Source organism: Egretta garzetta, unplaced genomic scaffold (genome assembly GCF_000687185.1).
Source record: "Egretta garzetta isolate BGI_Z169 unplaced genomic scaffold, ASM68718v1 scaffold593, whole genome shotgun sequence".
Lineage (NCBI taxonomy): Eukaryota > Metazoa > Chordata > Aves > Pelecaniformes > Ardeidae > Egretta > Egretta garzetta.
Window position 1 is genome coordinate 743,385 of NW_009259106.1, and position 19,136 is coordinate 762,520.

Sequence of the window (19,136 nt, forward strand, 5' to 3'; positions counted from 1 at the left end):
CATCTAGTTTAAAGCCCTGTCAATGAGCCCCGCAAGCTCCTGGGCAAAGACCCTCTTCCCCTTTTGAGAAAGCTGGCTCCTATTTGACGCCAGCAAGCCCGGTGCCGTGTAGGCCATCCCATGGTCAAAGAACCCAAAGTTGTGGTGGCGACACCAGTCGTGGAGCCACGTGTTAATAGATTGAGTCTGTCTGTATTGCCCAGTGTCTCTGCCCACCACTGGAATAACCTTTTCTTTACAGAAGTAAGCATGATTACAGTAACACTCGGGTATAGTACAAATATATAATACTGTGTGAAGTTGTAATAACAGAAACAACACTAAAAAAGAAACAGCTAGGTAGAGAGATACAGTGAATAAAACAATTTCTTTTTTGAGATCTGTCGAAGTCTTACTGTATGGAAGTGCTATCAGGAAGTTTTACAACATGTACCTTTGAAAGAGAGAGAATTGTACAAGTCATTAGGCTCCACCCCTATGGTCTTTAAGGAAATCAAATTGTCACACAAGCACTGCTTTGTACGTTAACAGTCTTGATGACACTGATGCCTCATACTTTCTTCTGTGTAGCAGGCCCAGCCACGCAAGACCCAATTATCCTTTGCTCATGAGAAATACTTTCATGTAGACCCACTTTTCTGACTTGTCATTGCTTCTTTCTTCTCATCTTTACTACTTGTTGCTTTGATTTTTGTAGTCTAAGCTTTGCAAATAAATAGGGTTCTTAGGTGCCTCAGTCCAAGCTGTTTCATTGGAACTAGTCTATACTATACTATGCATATCGATTATGGATTGCTTATGATTTGTATTATAAATACAGCTATCCATATGTATGCACAAATCCTTCCAGGAATAATATGTACTGCATAAATGTCTAGAAAAAATGCGTGAAGTAACAGTTAGGAAAAATAAAAAGAAAGGGAATAAATGCTTTCATATTTCTTTTTCCTTAAGTGAGTCCAGGGTATTGCCAAACACATACACGATATCAAGACTTGCACTGGCAAGAAATACTAGTACATAAACGTTATGCATAGGTTAATATAAATAGTCTGAACTGTGGAGATCATGGGTAGCAAGTTTAGTCTGCAAACATCTTGCTATACTGAGGTATTCGTACTTAAGATTGAAGATTTGTTATCTGTGTAAAAGCCATATGTTTGCTTAAGCTTTAAGTTTTAACATTCAAGTAAATAAAATAATACATTTCCAGTAGAGTAACAGTAGTCAGCATTTTTTTTTCTTTTTTGGCCATATTTGCTTCAATATGAATGAAGGCGGCTAAGAGCCTAGGGAAAACAGTTTGCAATTAAATTGGCATGGTTATCATTTCTGTAACTGTCAGAAGAACATAGTTACAATCTTTATCAGATAAAACCTGCAGTAGTTTGTTACTGAAAATTCTCAACCCTTGAAGTGAAATGCAAAAGTAGCATAGTTTTTTCTTTGGAATTTAAACATTAAATAAATCAGTAAAAGGATATCAGATTATTGAAAATACTTTATTTTCCAGGTGCCAGTTCCACAGACTCAGAGAGTGAAAGTTTAATTTTCCAATCAAAATCTGGAGCTATGCCACAGTAAGTGTGCAAAGTAAAAGCAATCATGTGTAAACGTTCTCAATAAGGGACACTGGAAAGTATGAATAAGCATCTGGGTTATATGTCTTTTCTTATTCTCTCATGTGATATAATTGTGTAGTATTATAACTGTAGATTGTATTAACATGCTTGTGCTGTCAGAGAAGTCTGGTCCTACACTGACAACTCTTTTGTTGATATCAACTTTTCTATCTGAATATGTAACTTTAAGTTAACCAAATCTTCATTTGTAATCACCCAGCCCTGTGCCTCCAAAATAAAACATGCAGACGCCTACAATTAAAGAAACAAAATACATTTTAGTTTTTATCTTAAATCAGTACTTTTTATTGGGTGTGAAAGTGTAAATTAGCCAAAGATTGTGTTCTATTCACAATTCCTCCGATGTTGATCTTTTCAGCTGATAATGACATATTTAAAGATGTAGAAAATACAAGGTGGCTTATTGGTTAGAAACTACTATATTCTGATTTCAGATCTTATAAAGTGCTTGCTGTCTCCTTTTTTTTCAGGGCCCAAAAGAAAACCACCTCAGTTTCCTTGACAATAGGATCTTCTACACCAAAGTCTGGAGTCACCACAGCTGTAATTCAACCTATCTCTGTGCCCAGTCAGCAGGTATTTTTAGACAACAATTTCTGAATTAGTAAAAGCATTTTAAATTTGATTTCAGAATTTGTAAGTACTGAAAAATTCTGTCATCTTGAGGAATTTATAAACTTACGTTATTATATTAAGAATGACAATTTAAAGAAATTAAGTATATATCTAGTGAATGGGGCATAAAACTAAATATACATATGGATTCTTACACAGTGTGTATCAACACAGCATGTAAGCAGCTGACAGACCTGATGATGATGAAAATTACAGAGTATATGACTTAATAGTGACTTGTTCCAATTCCAAAAGAATGTAATACAAATGAATGCCTACAATATTTTTAGCAAAAGTTTTTAATTTTGTTGTTAAATTAAATATTCCTGTGCCTTTTTGGGAAAATTATATTTTACTGTCAAGAATTTAAATGTAGAAAATCAATTTTCATTAGTTTATACTAAGTTTTAATGCCACTGTGGATGACTTAGAGTTTGCATATAAATCATAAAATACAAATAAAATAAAAATCTGTTAGACTCTATACGGTAAATACTTTCCCCTTCTTTTGCTAACCTTGATAAGCTTTTAGGTACCTGGGTTTATTTATTATTACATTAGTCAAGGGATTTAATAACAGGAGAGGCAAAACCACTTCTGTGCAAAGGACTTACCTGAATGATATTATCAAGAGTCAAACTCTCAAAATACTTCAAGGCAAAGACAGTTGGATACAAAATTCTCATGGGATGTATAGAAGCCTTTAAAGCTTACATCTTTACATTCAGAAATATAATAGATGTGAAATAGTGATGTCACTCAAGAAGTGTGCTAGAACGAGAACGCTGTAATAAGATTGTGCATCTTAGAGTTTGCATTATTGCACAGGTATATACAGGCCATATTATTGATACCAATATTCTTTCCATTTTATAGCATTGTTGCATTGCTTTGCAGGTTCAAAGCCCTACTTCATATCTGCACCGTCTGGATGGACCCAAGCCTATTTATTCTCCACCCATTTTTACAAAGGTATGTTTTATCCATCATGATTTTTATATCATATTCCAGAAGGAAATATCAAAATGATATATCCTAATGCAGGAATGTTTGGTTGTGTTAAAAGCTTTACTTTTCATTATCCTTTTCATTGTTAATGACTTTCTTAGAAAATACTTTTCCAATGCAACAATGAAGTTCTTATGCATTCTATCCTATTAAAATCACTAGTAGAATTATATGAATACTCTGTATGTGTTTGTCTTATGTACATGACTGTCTCCATTGAGAAATTTTTGTAAAATAAAACAAGGTAGGCACCAACTACACATCATAGTCATGATAAAGCCTCATTCACAATAATTTATCCACTGGCAAGAACAAATAACACAAGCTTTTTTACTTTGTTTTAGAAGAAAATACATGCAGGTATGTTAGTTAAAAAAGCAGTTCAAATATTCTTCATTGGGATGTCTTCTAAAATGTAAGGCATAGTTGGAAAAGACCCTTAAGATCATTGAGTCCAGCTGTAAACCTAACGCTGCCAAACCCACCAATAAACCGTGGCCCTAAGTGCCACATCTACCTGTCTTTTAAATATCTCCAGGGATTGTGACTGACCACTTCCCTGGGCAGCCTGTTCCAGTGTCTTGACAACCCTTTTGGTGAAGGAATTTTTCCTAATATCCAGTTTAAACCTTCCTACAACCTCCTTTCAGGTAGTTGTAGAGGGCAGTAAGGTCTCCCCTCAGCCAGCTGGGACATACCAAACCAAAACAACTTTAATTACAGAAGAAACAAACCAGATATGAACAACAAAAGGTCTGCTTAATCCAGCCTCCTAATGTAAATTTCTTTCTATACGGACTTCAGGGAACAACCCAAAGATTTTTAAGTTTCCATGTAACAAAATTCTTACGTATTTGATTAACTAGAGATCTGTGAATAGTAACTAGGGATAACCTTGAGCTTAGACCTAACTGCAAGTGCTTTGCTGCATCAAGGCCTAAAACTTTATTAATAAACTGGAAAGGGAATGAGACAGCCAGTACAGTAAAAAAGACTCTTTTGATTTATAATCTTAAGATGGATAACAAAGGTGAGAATAGTGGCTGTCTTCTGTCAGTTCTGTAACTTAAAATACTGTGTTTCTCCTCTCTCACTGTAGTTCTTCATCAAAGATTTAGACTTTTCCTGAAATTTTTCAGTTGTATATAAGAATTTATTATAGCCATAATACTGTCTCAGAAGGTATCCATACCATCCTAATCATATCTATGTCACCTGATTTTGCTTGGTTGGTTATAAATGGCTCAGAGGAAAAGGACCTCCACGTTCTAAAGGCTGACCTGAAAGCAGCACAGCTACTCTCTCAGGACTGAGTCAATCAATGTGTAGTTAGTTGCAGAATTTTCATTTCACCTTGTGGAAGAAGGATGAAAAATTAAAGGTCAGACTGCAACTATCTGCTTGTGAGGGTCTGAGGTATTAAATACTTTTACGCCTTTTCCACCTTTGGTCATATTAAGAATGTATTTGAAAATAACCTATTCAGTCTTTAATCAGAGTGAAAATACAGCTCACAGAAAATGCCTATTGCAAAACTGTAATGGCACAATAAAATAAAGTTGAAATACAAAGGGAAGAAAAGACTGGTTTTAAGAATGTAAAATGCTCCTGGTTCATTTGGATTGTGATTGTTATATTTCAGGAGCTACAAAACTCCACAGCATCTGAAGGACAAGTCGTGGTATTGGAATGCAGGGTCAGAGGACTCCCTCCCATTCATGTTAAGTGGTTTCGACAGGGCATTGAAATTCAAGATTCTCCGGACTTTAGAGTTCTCCAAAAAAGTAAGGCATTAATCTGAAGAGGCTACTTTTTGTACAGGGTGGGGAAAGATCATGAAATCAGTCTGTCAGGATTGAGTTGTGGATGGTCTCCTCTCTTCCTCACATTTCAGTGATTATATAATTATGATTTAGGTCTTCCTTATTTTGTAATGTGCATGAACAGATTCTGTACTTGTCTACAGTATTTCAGTATAATATGTTCATTCAGTATACTGTTGTTTCTTAATGTAATCTCTAATACCACTTTTCTTGTTTGTTTCCCCTCCTTATGGCGTGATATGCAGAGCCACGATCTGCAACTGAACCTGGTAAGAATCATATGAAAAAATAACCTTTTGATTCACTAGCTCTTTGAGTTTTTCCTGAAGCCATAAATAGAAAACTGTTTCTGCTGAGCATTGGTAATATGAAACTCCCTTGAAGACAATGTTTCTTTATCACACCTTCCATACTCTACACTGTCCTTTACATCAATTCCTTTAATAGTTAAACAGTAAGTTCCATTTAGACCAACAAGGAGAGTCTCGCAGCTTAAATTTGAAGCAAACTTCATTCTCAGAAAATGAGCAATTTGCATGCTATTGAGGAAAAAGAACAAATCCCACAAAATTCCGTTACCCAAATTGTACACATAAGAGTTTCATAACACCCAACCACTAAATGCTAGTTTTGCCAATCTAGCTTGGCAGATGTAAAGTCTCTTAAATGCAAGCAAAAGCTGATCCTCAAAACCAAGGGCACATTGAATTTTTCTAGCCTATTCGCAAGATAAAAGTCCTACATTTCAGCAAGCAAAAAGTGTTCTTCCAACTACAGGTTTTTTCTGGCTGCTTCATTTTCCCATCAGATATCATTATATGCTGTGGTAGTTTCTTGAACAGTAAATGGATGCTAAAAGGCTAAAAATCTTTGTTCTTTAATGTTTCTGAGTCAAACAACATGTAGAAGAGAAGACTGTGATACAATCTGAGCCTTGCTTTAAGAGGGTAGCAGGTTGTGCTTGAAAATGCTTGAATTTGGCAAGAGTTTTGATTACGGAGAAGAAAGATAAAACTGAAAATTTTTCTATCTAAGACCTTAGTATTCCCAAAGAGTGTCTCTGAACTGAAGGACCTTAGCAATACAGGGATGTTTTAAACTTTGAGGGGCTGCATTGGCAGTCTTTGACTGCAGGGAGAACAGACTTAACAGCTGAGTGGTGTTTGTAAAGTAGCAGTGTGACTATGAGGATATGGATTAAGAAAAAGCAGTGAAGGGTTAATCCCAGGAGAAATGCAGCTTTCTCTTAGCTTTCGCGGAAAGGAGAGAAAGCGAAGAAGGAAGAAGCTTCTGCTTTTCTTGGTCACTAATTGTCTTACTGCTTCACAGAATTGTTACATACCTATTTTACTTCATGACCATCATACATATACATACACACATAGAGGTATGCTCTATCTGGACAGTTAATATTATTAATTGTGGTGTGCAGCAGCATCACCTCTAGTAACGCTGATGCCCAGAATCCATGTGACTGAATGTTTTGATTTATGGAGGCTCGAAATGTGAGTCATGTGAAGGAAAGAAGAAAACCAAATTAACCTCTAATGAGGAATTTAAACACGTCCAAGTACTAACAATGGGCTATAGGTAGTTTATAATCATAATCCAAACTTTAAGGTTTAAAAATTCTAAGTTACGGTACAAAACAGTTTGAGGAGAGTTTCAATAGCATATCAAGCTTTTGGATATGAAAAGAAATAAAGGAGAATAGGTTTGTGTTGAAATATGTTCAGTTCTGTATCTTTCTTGGAACGTTCTCCTCTAACATATATTACAAAATAAGTCTCCCACTTTGCTGTCTTCTTGATTTCTTTAAAAAAAAAAAAAAATCACATCAATGGGTTGACTTTTTTCCACTTTCCCAAGAAACTTTTTCCAGTCCATGTAGTAACATCTATTCTAGGTTTAGTCTACTAACACTATGAGAATAGTACCTAGTATATCTAGCTAACTGTTACTAGGAGCTTCTTTTCTACAGAATCACTTGAACTGCATTCACTCTCTACGTTAACATGATAGAAAGTGTCTGAAAGGACTGAAACTTTACTCAAAAGTTTCTATGAAGTCTAAATTTACTAGCATATTTTAGGATTTTTCTTTTTAATAGGTAATTTGAAACTGTTCTGTCAAAACTCATAATCATCAATAATGTTTGCTTATTTTTGGTAATCTTTTTTTATCCCTTCACCCTCTTTAGGCAGCAAAATATTTATAATGCTAGATGAACATAATATTTTAGAGTAGGAATGCAGTGTTATCTAGTAGAAAGGAGAAGCGCTTGTTTACTTGAGAGAAAACGTTCAAATTCTATTGTGTGAATAGTTGAGTACAAAGGAAATAGTGTATTATGCCTCTTGCTAGAAGATTTTTTTTTTCATGGACAACTAAGTAATTTTCAGTATTGTTAGCTGCAAGGTTTGTATAGCCTATTGTACAGATATTACTGTGGAATAAGTAAGAATAATCATCATACTTCATAAAGCTAACAATTTCCTTTCATAACTGCTACCTGAATGGGAAATAGAAGGTGGGATTCTGAGTCCAAAAAGATCATCGCTTTGCCAGCCCTCTCACATACCTGCACCATCATGTTGATGGTGCTGAATGCTCTCCTTCCCATGTCTGGTTAGCTTGCAGACCCTGGGAAGAAGCATTCTAAAGAGTAGTAGGGAACGGATCCTTACATTAAAGGTGCATTTCTTGAAGTTTCACAGGTACAGAAAAGTTACTTAATATCAAGGTATCTCATACCACTTTCAAGGTAGGTGGCAAGGCAAGAGTAAGAAGGCCTCTCAAAATACTATTTTGGTACCTGTATTGTTGTGGTTTTGTCGTGGTTTAACCCGGCTGGCAACTCAGCACCACGCAGCCGCTCGCTCACTCCCCCCCCTCCCTCAGTGGGATGGGGGAGAGAATCGGAAAGAAAATAAAAGGTTAGAGCCGAGGGCTGAGATAAAGACAGTTTAATAAGAGAAAATAATAATAATAGTAATAATGAGAATGATAACAGAATATACAGAATATACAAAACGAATGAGGCACAAGGCAATTGCTCACCGCTGTGCTGTACTCCCAGCTTGTTATGCACCTGGGCAAGCAGGAGAAGCTCAAAAAGTCCTTGAGTAATCTGAGCACTACTTGGCAACAGCTGAAAACATCAGTGTTATCAACATTCTTCTGGTACTAAATCCAAAACACAGCACTATGCTAGCTACTATGAAGAAAATTAGCTCTATCCCAGCCGAAACCAGGACAGGTTTAACAGACATAACAGTAGTGAATGCCTGACAGCAGTCAGTCTTTTTTTTTCCCCCCTCATGCTTGTACTTCTGTTGTAATATATATTTATAAGCACCTTCTTGCTACCCAAAACCTATAAAAGGGTTTTTTGTTCTCCCTAGATTCATTGAGCCGAATACTATCTCTGTAAGATTTGTGCATGTATGAGTTCCTACTAAGCCTTATTAAATAATATGCAGTGTCTTAGTCTCCACTATAATTAAAGACTGTACTCTTATTGCCTTATTTGTGTAGGAATTGACTGTGCGTGCAAAAGGACTGTAAGCAAATTTTGGGCAAAATTTCCCTTTGGCATAAATGATGAGCAGTATTCTCTGTATTAGTACTAATACTGGTAATAAGTAACACTGGTTTCTAGGATGTCATGAAGGATCTTAAAATTTCTACAATAGGAAGCTGAGTGGGTACCGGAAACATAATAGGTACAGTACTGGTTTGTGATGCAATTCACGCTCTTAAGAAGCCAGAAAAAACGATACCTGCAGAGGAAATTGTTCATAAGCAAATTCACAATTTCTTGCAGTGCAGACGGTGAATAGGTGTGCAAGATTAATAGCGAAACAAACATGCCTATACTAGATAAGTATTTAGAATTTTTGAAAGATGAACATGATTTCTAAAAATTTTTCCAAGTGTACAACTTCCATGGGGTTTTATGTAAATTGCAACAAGTTGTAGTGTGACTTTAATTGCTGGTTGTCAACCAAAGTCCAGCTCTTAACCAATTTTTTTGAGCATTATAAAGTATTTATTATCCGTTGCTAGGTCAGTACTAATGATTTAAAAGAAAACTGTTTCATGAACTCACACAGGTAAGAAATTAAGAAGCAAGGGGGGTTTTTTGGCTACTTTTTTGGGGTATATTCTATCCACCCTAATGTGTTTTGCACTCCTTTTTCTGTCTAGACAGAAATCAGTTTGCATCACAAATCTCTCCAGACTGCTTTGTGAATTAATAGCTAGTCAGATTACTTAAAGCCAACATCACAGTTTGTCAAATTACCTGCTCTGTACTTCTTTCTTGGATGTTTTGACTTTATACTGACTGAATCCTTCAAAGAACAGGCTGCCTGAGAATGAAAAATCCATGGAGTCATTTGCCAGCTGTTGATATTTTGACCATTACTCAGCTGTCTGGAGGCAGCCACAAACTGTATTGAATTACAGTAGAACAATTGTCTAACGGCATGTAAAAAGAAAACTATATGAAGTAATTTTTCTTAAATTGCCAGGGGATTGCCACATAGAGATGCTTTTTTTCCCTAAGTACAATACCGTGTATGTTCACCAAAAAAATCTCAGAAGATAGTCATCACTTCTTTTTCCCTGTTTGGCTGCTGTGTTCCAGAGTTTCAACTCTAGTAAGTAAATCCCTAAGAAATCCCTCCCTGTTTCTGCATAATGTTTGAAACTGAAAATATATGGCAAATGTTACAAAAATCCTTACTGCCTACCTACACCAAGAAAAGCAGCCCCCTGATATCTGATGAAATTCAAACACAGAAACTTCAGTAGGTCAGCTGCATGTTGGATCCTTGCATTTTTTAGTGAAGACAAAAGAATTATGACTAAGAGTCTGTCTCCCTTTTTTCATTGCAAAGAAGGGCTTGAAGAGAGCAATCTCCAATTAGCTCAAAATGCCAAATGAAAAGAAAAACTGAAAATAAGCTAAAATTATCCTTCATTAAAGGTGGTCTGATCAACCTATGTGCTATTGGTTGTTGGTCACATTTTCAATTATACTCTGCGCTCCCAAGTTACCTATAGAATTGTGGTCCTGTCAGTGACCCCATCTGAAGTCTGCTATGACTGTCCTTACTTGTTGATGCTTCCAAATTCAAAGTAAACCTCTGATCTTTTTTTCTACTGTGTGATGTAAAAAAATTGCTGGTATTCCTCTTCAATTGTAAATGTTTAAAGCTTATTGGGGTACATTAATCATCACAGTTACATTGCTAAATACATTGATTTCAGATTTGATGTATACACCTGACAATTTCAAACTAGTTGACTTAGGCATCTACAGCATCATAACTGCTTTAGTGAAAGCTTTAGCATAAACTTTTCCTTGACCCTGCTAAATGGCATAATTTCTTCTCAAACTTGAACACTGCTTTAGGGACTAAAGTCCATGCTGCCATAGCAGTATACCTATTTATTGTACCTTAACTGGCTAAATAGCAGCCATGTTGGGTATGGATTACATATGCTGTAACCTAGGTTCTCTACTCTAAAACTGCATTATATTGCCCACAATCACATTTCCTGAACTGTTGTTCAGTTTTCTTCTCAGTATTGTTAGTGCTGTTTGAGACACCCTGAAACATACGTCAGTTCTGTATATCCTTTAAAAATTTGCTTCTTGATTTCTTGAGTGGCATAAAGCCTATTAATTAAGCCAGAACTGTTGCCTTACTGGGTAAAGGTGTATACAATAGTGATCATCAGAAACAGGTAAATTAAATACTTTTTTCATTGTGTTATTGCTAGTTAAGGCATCTCCAGGTCTGCAACACTACCATCAATATACATGCTACATCAATACCAATATGCTACTCTGCATATTCAGTTCTCTATTTCCACACTTCCCCATTTTCTTATATAAAAGATGCACAAATACCTAAATGAGAAGTTACCCGATGGGTATATTGCTTTGCCTTTAGACTGTAATTAAATATCTGATGGATAGGGGAACAAGAGGGGAGAATCAGAGACAAGTTGTTTACAAGATGGCAGGGTTGTGTTTTGTTGGATTTTTTACTAGTAAACCACCACTGTGACTACCCGCAGTCTTTGTGTAGCAGAAAACTTACAGCACTGAACCTACATCTATAGAAATAGCTCTGTTCATTGCATCGTAATGAACAACTACTGATAAAAGACTGTATGTATTTCCCAGGACTGTGTGTGTGTTACAGTGGAGGAAGCTAATGATCACTAATGATCACATTTGGAGAAGAAGGTGCAGAGGGAAGAACCAATTGCCAGGGATGATATTTGTTAAATGCAACAGTTTTCTGTCTTACCAAAGATTATTCTTCCGAATAGACTCACGAACCATAAGGGGAAAGGATTACTCTGTAAAATGTAATCTTTCTTTCTAAATAACTGACAAAATAGTCAAGTACTTGCATGCCTAAACATTTTACGTGTTTCAGTGAACAGAATGCTTTTGTATTCATTTAGTCAAGTGTTAAATATGCTTTAAGGCCCTGAGAACAGCATTTCAGAGCTGCTTTCTGGAACGCATTTTTGTGATGAAATTATTTGTCAGCTGATGATTGCTGGAAAGTAGTACAGACATTATTTACCTCAAATCACCAGATTCCACTTAGCACAGTAACAGAAAGAAAAATAATTACATAAGTCAGGATGTAAAGCTAGAAAAATACTCATAGTACTATGTATTCAGAGTGTGTAATGAAAATGTTTAAAGAACGTTTCTTTTGTCAAATTAGTATTTTATTTCCACAGTAGTAAGCGTTTTAGCAAGGACCTGGAGGTCAGTGACTCTTGGTTTGGGGGGAAAAAAATGAATAAAGACCATGGCAATGTGTTGTTTGCAGATGCTTTTTGCCCAAGCTACCTTTTGATTAGTTCTTAGGGGTTTTTTTATGTTTTCATAAACTGGGTAAACACCCAGTTTTCTCATGATTGATCACAAACGTGTTGTAGTTTGTTCATCCCGCTGAGAAGACTGTGTTGCAAACTGATTATTTTCATCACTAATTTACTTTCAATTTCTTCTACAAGGATTACTACAATTTACCATGTATAATTTTCAAATATACCGCTTCAGTAAACAAACTGCATCATGGTAGAATCCATTAGAATTCTTTTATCACTGAAGATCAGCCTTTCTCATGTGATCATTTTACATACTTAAAAAACTGGGAGAATGTTATGCATAAATTAACTCTGCTGTTTGGAAAATAGGAATTTTCCAAACAGCTGGTTGTTATATTTTGTAGTACCTTTGCCCTTATTCAAACAGCAGTTCTCAGGACAGTGGGAATGATTTTCTTTTGCAGTCCTGAAATACCCACCTTTCAGAATTCTGCTGTTAAATGAACAGGAAACTAGTATGCTGCGTGTATCGGATGGCATCCCCAGAGTCAGTTCAATCCCGGAGTATGCATGTGTGGTTAACAGTACAGCTTCAACTGCTTATGACACACCAAGACTCTAAAAAAAGCTGATCTCAGTAGTTCAAAAACTAGCTTGTGTTACCCATTACTTTCCTGATAAGACCTTTCATGAGTCATTAATCTTCATCTGGGTCAGATAAGATCCAACGTGCTACAGTATTGCCAGACATGCCTCTTGCAACTACACAGAATGACTGGTTTGTGTTGCCAAAAAAAAAGCATGTTCTGCTGTCTGAAAAACAGCTCTGTGCCAAATCTTTAGTTAGACATTCACTTTTAGCCCATTTCCAGCACAGGAAGTTTTTGGATAGATTGTCATTTATAACTGGAAAAATTCCATAACTTTTCCTGTTAACTGTCTAAACGAGACAGTGGTCTGCTGTTCCAGAATGAAAACTAGGAAAGAAAAACGAAAAGAACTATCAGAAAATGTTTTCCTTCTTTGAACTAAAAGTGAAACTCTTCTACAGAATAATTTTCATGTGAAACTTCTTGGAGTCTGAAATATTTTTCCTCACTTTTCAGTTTGTTTTTATTAGCTAAATTCCATTGATTTTGTCATATGTGGGATTCCATGTCAATGTCCAATATGCAAAATGTTTCGGCTTGGTTTTTTTTACGAAACTGATTTCTATAAAACTTCCCTGCTTTGATTTTGAGACTAGAAAATGAGCATAAGCAAAAGAAACTCCTAATTAATTAAGAACACCCATGATGTAGCATTGTCCAGGTCTAAAATTATCTAGGTATGTTGTATACACACTAGGATTATTTAGACTAGCTATACTGTGAATTTTTAAAAAGATCAGAATACCATTACAGGCAGAGATAAAATTAAGTGACTTCTTTAAAGAATCTGGAAAAAATATGCCCAGATAATTAAATGTGCCCATTATAAATGGATGGAATTGATTTAGAAAACATTACTGTAAGATGCAACCTGAAATATGAACAGTCCAGCCTTCATACAAGTGTTCTGACTGAGGCCCTGGTGTAATCAAAACATACACTATGGCATATCAAAGTAGCATGAACAAAGTTCAAACAGCCACAGAATATGTCTGTGTCACAGTATTCTGAAGAGTTTCTGAGGATGCTGTTTTGTCCTGTATTTTCAATGTATCCATTTTCACTACTGTGCAGAGAGAGGAATTATCTTCCCAAACTCTGCATAAGGGGAATATTTATGCATCCAGAGTTTTTAGTTCTGGTCAGTTTATACAGAAAACTTAATTGGAAGTGATGACAAAATACTTTATAGTTTTACTAGGAATGGGGTTTGATCTGAAATGCTGCATTAAATACAGAAAACTTCAGGGAAAGAAGGAATGATGTGACATTGATATTGGTGGTGTTATTTAGAGACCCAAAAAGAGCTTGCAAGTATTCATTGTGTATGGAAACCGTACATTGATTTGTATGAATTAGTACTATCCTGCGTAAAAATGAAGATATTGAACGTATAAAATGACTGCACAGACTTGCGGTTGCAAAATTACAGGTCGACAGGCCCCCTTTGAAAACTTAGCATGGTAAATTTACTTGTTTTAAATACAAAGTGATTTTGATTAAAACCATTTATGCCAAAAGCTCTTCTGCATTTCTCCTAGCATTTCTCTGGTGTCCTTCTAACATACAATGCAAAAACATTACATTACTTTGAATAGTTTATGATGCGCTTTTTTTTTTCTGTTTGTTTCTAGAAGAGATATGTACCCTTGTAATTGCAGAAACTTTTCCTGAAGATTCAGGACTTTTCATATGCACAGCAACAAACGAACATGGCTCAGTAACAAGCAGTGCACAACTAACTGTCTGCTCAGGTATGTGACGACGGGAAAGAGGAATTTTTAACCATAGATCTTAGATAATTAATTTACCTGTGAAGTTATCAGTCTGCTTCTCTTGTAGAAAAGGGCTGCTGTAAGACAGGGGTCTTGTCAACCTCAGAGCATTCATATAAAGCAAACTGAATGTTTTTATTGGCTTATTTTCTAGTTCAATATTTTTAGTCATGTAAAATACGTTTTTAAAGTGTCTGCCACAAGCCTGGCAGATTTTTAAACATTAAGGTTCTGGGACTAGATGGCAGCAGAGGCAAAATGAAAGCAGATGAAATTATGCTACCAAAGGTGTCATAAGCCTTTTGTAAAATAAAAAAGTGACATGGAATGTTTAGTTTTGTAATATGTTTACATACATACTGTTGTGGAATGTGCTAACCTATCTGCTATTGCAAATATGCCATGTATATATACATGCTTCAATATTTTTAAATAATTTTTTCTTAAGTGATGCTGAGACTCCAGGAAGAGGAAATGCTGTTTCAGATGTTGCTGTCCCATAGTACCTGTTAATCTCAGTGGCTGGATTCCTGGAACAGATTTAAAGGGATCCATAAGATTCCTTATTGTGCCTTTTGCGTGGAGCAGAGTAAGCAAATGAATAGCCAGTCATGTATCTAATTCAGCACAAATTATCAACAGGAGGTCTAGAAAAGCATCTGCACAGAACCAAAGAGATCTCACCTTTAAAAAACCTGAAAGTACAGCATGTATGTACCATGTACTTTGTCTATGACTTCTCAGAGAGACATTCTTTTTGATTTCTTTTAGCCAACTCAGAAAGCTCTAGTCATGAATCACTGACAAGAGAATCCAACAGTGATGATTTCCATCATTTCCCACCACTTCCTCCAGTTGAAATCAGCTCTCTTGAGCTTCTTCCTAAGAAAGATACAGAGAACCACCAAGCAAACAACACTGAGTTGAGATCTGGCGTGACAGCCCTTCAACTACAGCTCAATTCATCTGAGGAAAAAACAAATGGCATCCATCCCATTCACGAAGTAAATGGAATGATTAAGAAGCCAAATGGTGGTAAATCCATCCCGCCTCCAGCTGTCTTGCTTTCACCCACGAAGGAGCCACCACCTGTGCTTGCCAAACCAAAACTGTGAGTATTTTTTTTTGTTTGTTTGCTTTTCCTATAAACTTGATATTTGTTGAAAGCAATTTTTTTCTTGGAGCAATTTAGTGTTAGACAAATAATAGACAATGACTGTGCCTGTCCCTTGAACAATCTTACTGCTGTGATTTATGTCCCAAAGAGCTGAATACAAGAAAGCACTGTGCTCTGTCACATAGTACTATGTGAAAGGGAAGTGCATTATATATACAAAATTCTATAGAAAGATTTAAGATAAAGACACAAAAAATAAATAAGTGGTAGTGGCTGTTGCTCTGTGCTTTTTATTCTTAGTCGCTGTACCTAAATGACATGGTGGCCTGGGATTCTTGGATGCTATTCCTTTTTCAACACCGGTTAGCTCTCTTTATTCTGAGTGTTCTTGGGTTTCTGTAGTCAGTGGACATTCAGGTGTGCAATGTTTGCAGTATTTCTTACATTGTTTGTATATAACATCTAACTCATTTTGCTGTCGGACAGATTACAATGTCTCTTTTATAACTGAAAATGAAAAACTCAAGGAGGGGAGAGAGAAAAAAGTGGAAAAAAATTGTAGTAACACTTTTACCTTATGTTAGAGATGATACCGCACTTATACAAGAGTGATGATCTTATGCTGACTGTTAACTTATAGCTTGATTTTAGCATTGTGCGGCCTTCTCTTTTCCATCTTCCTCAAGAATTTTTGGAGCCTGATGAAAGAACTAAAATATATTTTATTTCATTTGCATCAATATCGGAAGGGATTATTAATTACAAAAATATGTTGAAGAAGCAGCATCACATACGGTCTTCAAGCTTAGCAAGGTCATTTGCTTAATTACATGTTTTCACAGGATGACTTCCAAAATATAAAATATGCTCTTCTTTTAGCGATCATGTACTGATTTTAAACACACAAGTATACACGCTTGAGGCAGCAAGCCAGCAGGGTTCCCTTTCTGCACTCACCACTTTTTTCTTTCTGTTGCTTTTTGTCATTCTAAGCAGTCTCTGACAACTGTAGAAAAGAAGGGAGGAGTGGAAAAGGTAGGAAGACAGTGGAGAAAGAAGAGCATATATGGTGGTGATTGCATGTATGGGAGGGATGTTGCTGAGGATGGCAACTTGCAGGTGATACGTGGTGTGGAGTGAGTCAGATGGTGCTGTACCCAGCACACTTATTGTAAGAACCATTTGTGAAGAAAGGAGACAGCAGTTCCAGCAGAGCAGTACAATCAAATTTCACCCCAGAGCTTTCTTTCCCAGAAGTGAGGTTGCCTTAGATAAAGCAGTGAAGGCTGTGTAATAGAATTCCTATTGTATAATGTTCACTGCTACTTGTCAAAAAGTTGTTTATAAACATGGAGTCAACATATAAACAGAGGTGAACATTGTATACAGTGATGTGAGAGGGATGCTATTACAAGAATCCTTTCAGTTGCTGGTGTCCAAATTGATTACTTGGAATCCCTAGTGCAATTGCACTTGAGTCCTATATTTTGCCATTAACAACACCTGATGTGCGAGAGACTGATCTTGATTGCAGTCAAGATACATGTTTTGCTTGGCCAAAGCCAGTATCAGTCTATGCTGCTGTCAGAAATTAAAATTTTGCCTTCCCCTCAGCCAAGTATTTTGCTCCCAACTGCATAGTGATGGCATAAGAAAGGAGAAAGGTGATAACAGGAGGAGAAAAAGAAATGTCTGGCTGCAGAGACTTAAAATCAGCTTTCAGCATTTAAGTAACTGCATTCCAAGTCAAAACTAACAAAATAATCGCATTAAAATTATCTGAGTACTAAAGTAGCTATCTCAACCATGAGAGTGATCCCTCTTGAAGAGAAGTCCACTATGGAGTTGTATCTGTCCGTAGAGTATTAGTATTTGGTGATAGGAGCAGCATGTTTTAGAAATGGCATAACAGCAAACATGTTTATTAAAACCTATTTTTTTTAAATTATTTAAAAATTTAAAGTAATGTTGGCTATGTAGAAAGCTTGAAGCTTCTGACTAGCATTAGTGAGTTTTATTTTTGATGAAGACTGAGTGATATTAAATTTCCTAATGAACCATTTCAAGCTTATCTTAAGTCATAAATAACTTAACAGGTTTATCTGTGAGCTCCCTGAAAATAATTTATTCACCAAACACTGAAAGTATTCGCAAAGAGTTTGGGAATTATGGGCCGGTTTTGGTTTGTTGGGTTGTTGTGGGTTTTTTTGGTTTGGGTTTTTTTTTTTTTACTTTAACAAGGAGAGACTGAGTACCTTCTTGAAGTATGAAATACATTTGCACCTTGGCAATGCATCTGTAATCAACACCTATAAATAATGATTTACCACAATTCAGTCCAATGCAAGAGCTGGCATGCTACAGAGAGTTACTGTAGTTGTTTTCAGGCTTGAAAAGTGTTTTTAAAGCTCTACATAATGCTCAGTTTGTGGTTGCAGACACTGAAGTTAAGTAATCCTTAAGCCATAATGTTAGTTGTTGCCTTAGTCTGGCAACTGTAGATATTGATAGCCTTCTTTCTATAGTTAATCTATTAACATAAACTCAAAAGAAAGCAGTAAGAAGTGACGTGTTTGACACCTTTAAAATTAGTACAGCAATACCTACCTCTGTAGAATGATCAACATTTTTTTCATTACAATATTGTGAGCAGTAGTATTCTTCATGGGCATACATATGCATGCCATGAAGAAGATGAATGGGCAGAATTCCTGAATTCTGTCTCACCAGGTTCTTCTTTACAATGTTTTGGTTTTTTTTTTTGCAGTGAAAATGAAAGGCAGGTATTAATTTTGTAAAAAGAATACCTGTTAAAAGCAAAAAGTGTTAAGATATAATTTCTTGCCGTTTATGAAGATGTTGATAATTAGTATTTCCCTCAATAGGCATGGCTATATTATTTCTTGGTTTTTTCTGAGATTTTGGGTTTTTTTAAATGTATTCAAAAGTCTTAGTTTCTTACATAATACACAGAATAAATTAATCATAAACACAATTAAAAAGATATTGAGCCGTTTATATGTACATTAGTAAGGAAAAGATGAGATTATAATTAAAATTATTTCTTAACAATAAGAGTTAATCTGCTTGATAGGTATCAAAGTCACTGCTGTGTGAGCTGATGGAACTTCCTTATCTAAAACCACTTGTGTTCATACTAGTTGTGAAAGTGATACTATTTCTTGAACTGAATTATTTGTCACTTCAGTCTCCACTCCTCAGCAGCTGAGTTTTCTTTCATGGTTTCTTCTATTTTGTAGTCGATGCCTCAGACGTTTTTGCAAAGATGCAGTCATTTCTAGAATGTCTTTTATGCCCTTTATTAAAATGTTTATTTCAATATTTTTCACTCATCATTGAAATTACACTTACCCTGATCTTTCTGCTAGCAATTTGCTTTATATTGAACTTAGAATCGTAGAATCATAGAATGTTTTGGGTTGGAAGGGACCCCCAGAGGTCATCTAGTCCAACCCCCCTGCAGTGAGCAGGGACACCACTAACTAGATCAGGTTGCTCAGAGCCCCATCCAACCTGGCCTTGAATGCTTCCAGGGATGGGGCCTCCACCACCTCTCTGGGCAACCTGTTCCAGTGTTTCACCACCCTCATTGTAAAGAATTTCTTCCTTATATC

General features: G+C 36.0%; 1 protein-coding gene across 3 annotated transcripts in view; it reads left to right on the forward strand.

The window, feature by feature from the left end:
* The window catches only part of PALLD (palladin, cytoskeletal associated protein), a 206,732-nt gene that overhangs the window by 78,563 nt on the left and 109,033 nt on the right, over positions 1–19,136 (forward strand). For all 3 annotated transcript variants that reach the window (XM_035890899.1, XM_009635319.2, XM_009635320.2), the window contains 7 exons: positions 1,514–1,580; positions 2,114–2,219; positions 3,156–3,230; positions 4,909–5,050; positions 5,335–5,358; positions 14,244–14,363; positions 15,156–15,495. In XM_035890899.1, the coding sequence (XP_035746792.1) occupies positions 1,514–1,580; positions 2,114–2,219; positions 3,156–3,230; positions 4,909–5,050; positions 5,335–5,358; positions 14,244–14,363; positions 15,156–15,495 (874 nt within the window). The remainder of the gene's footprint in view (positions 1–1,513; positions 1,581–2,113; positions 2,220–3,155; positions 3,231–4,908; positions 5,051–5,334; positions 5,359–14,243; positions 14,364–15,155; positions 15,496–19,136) is intronic.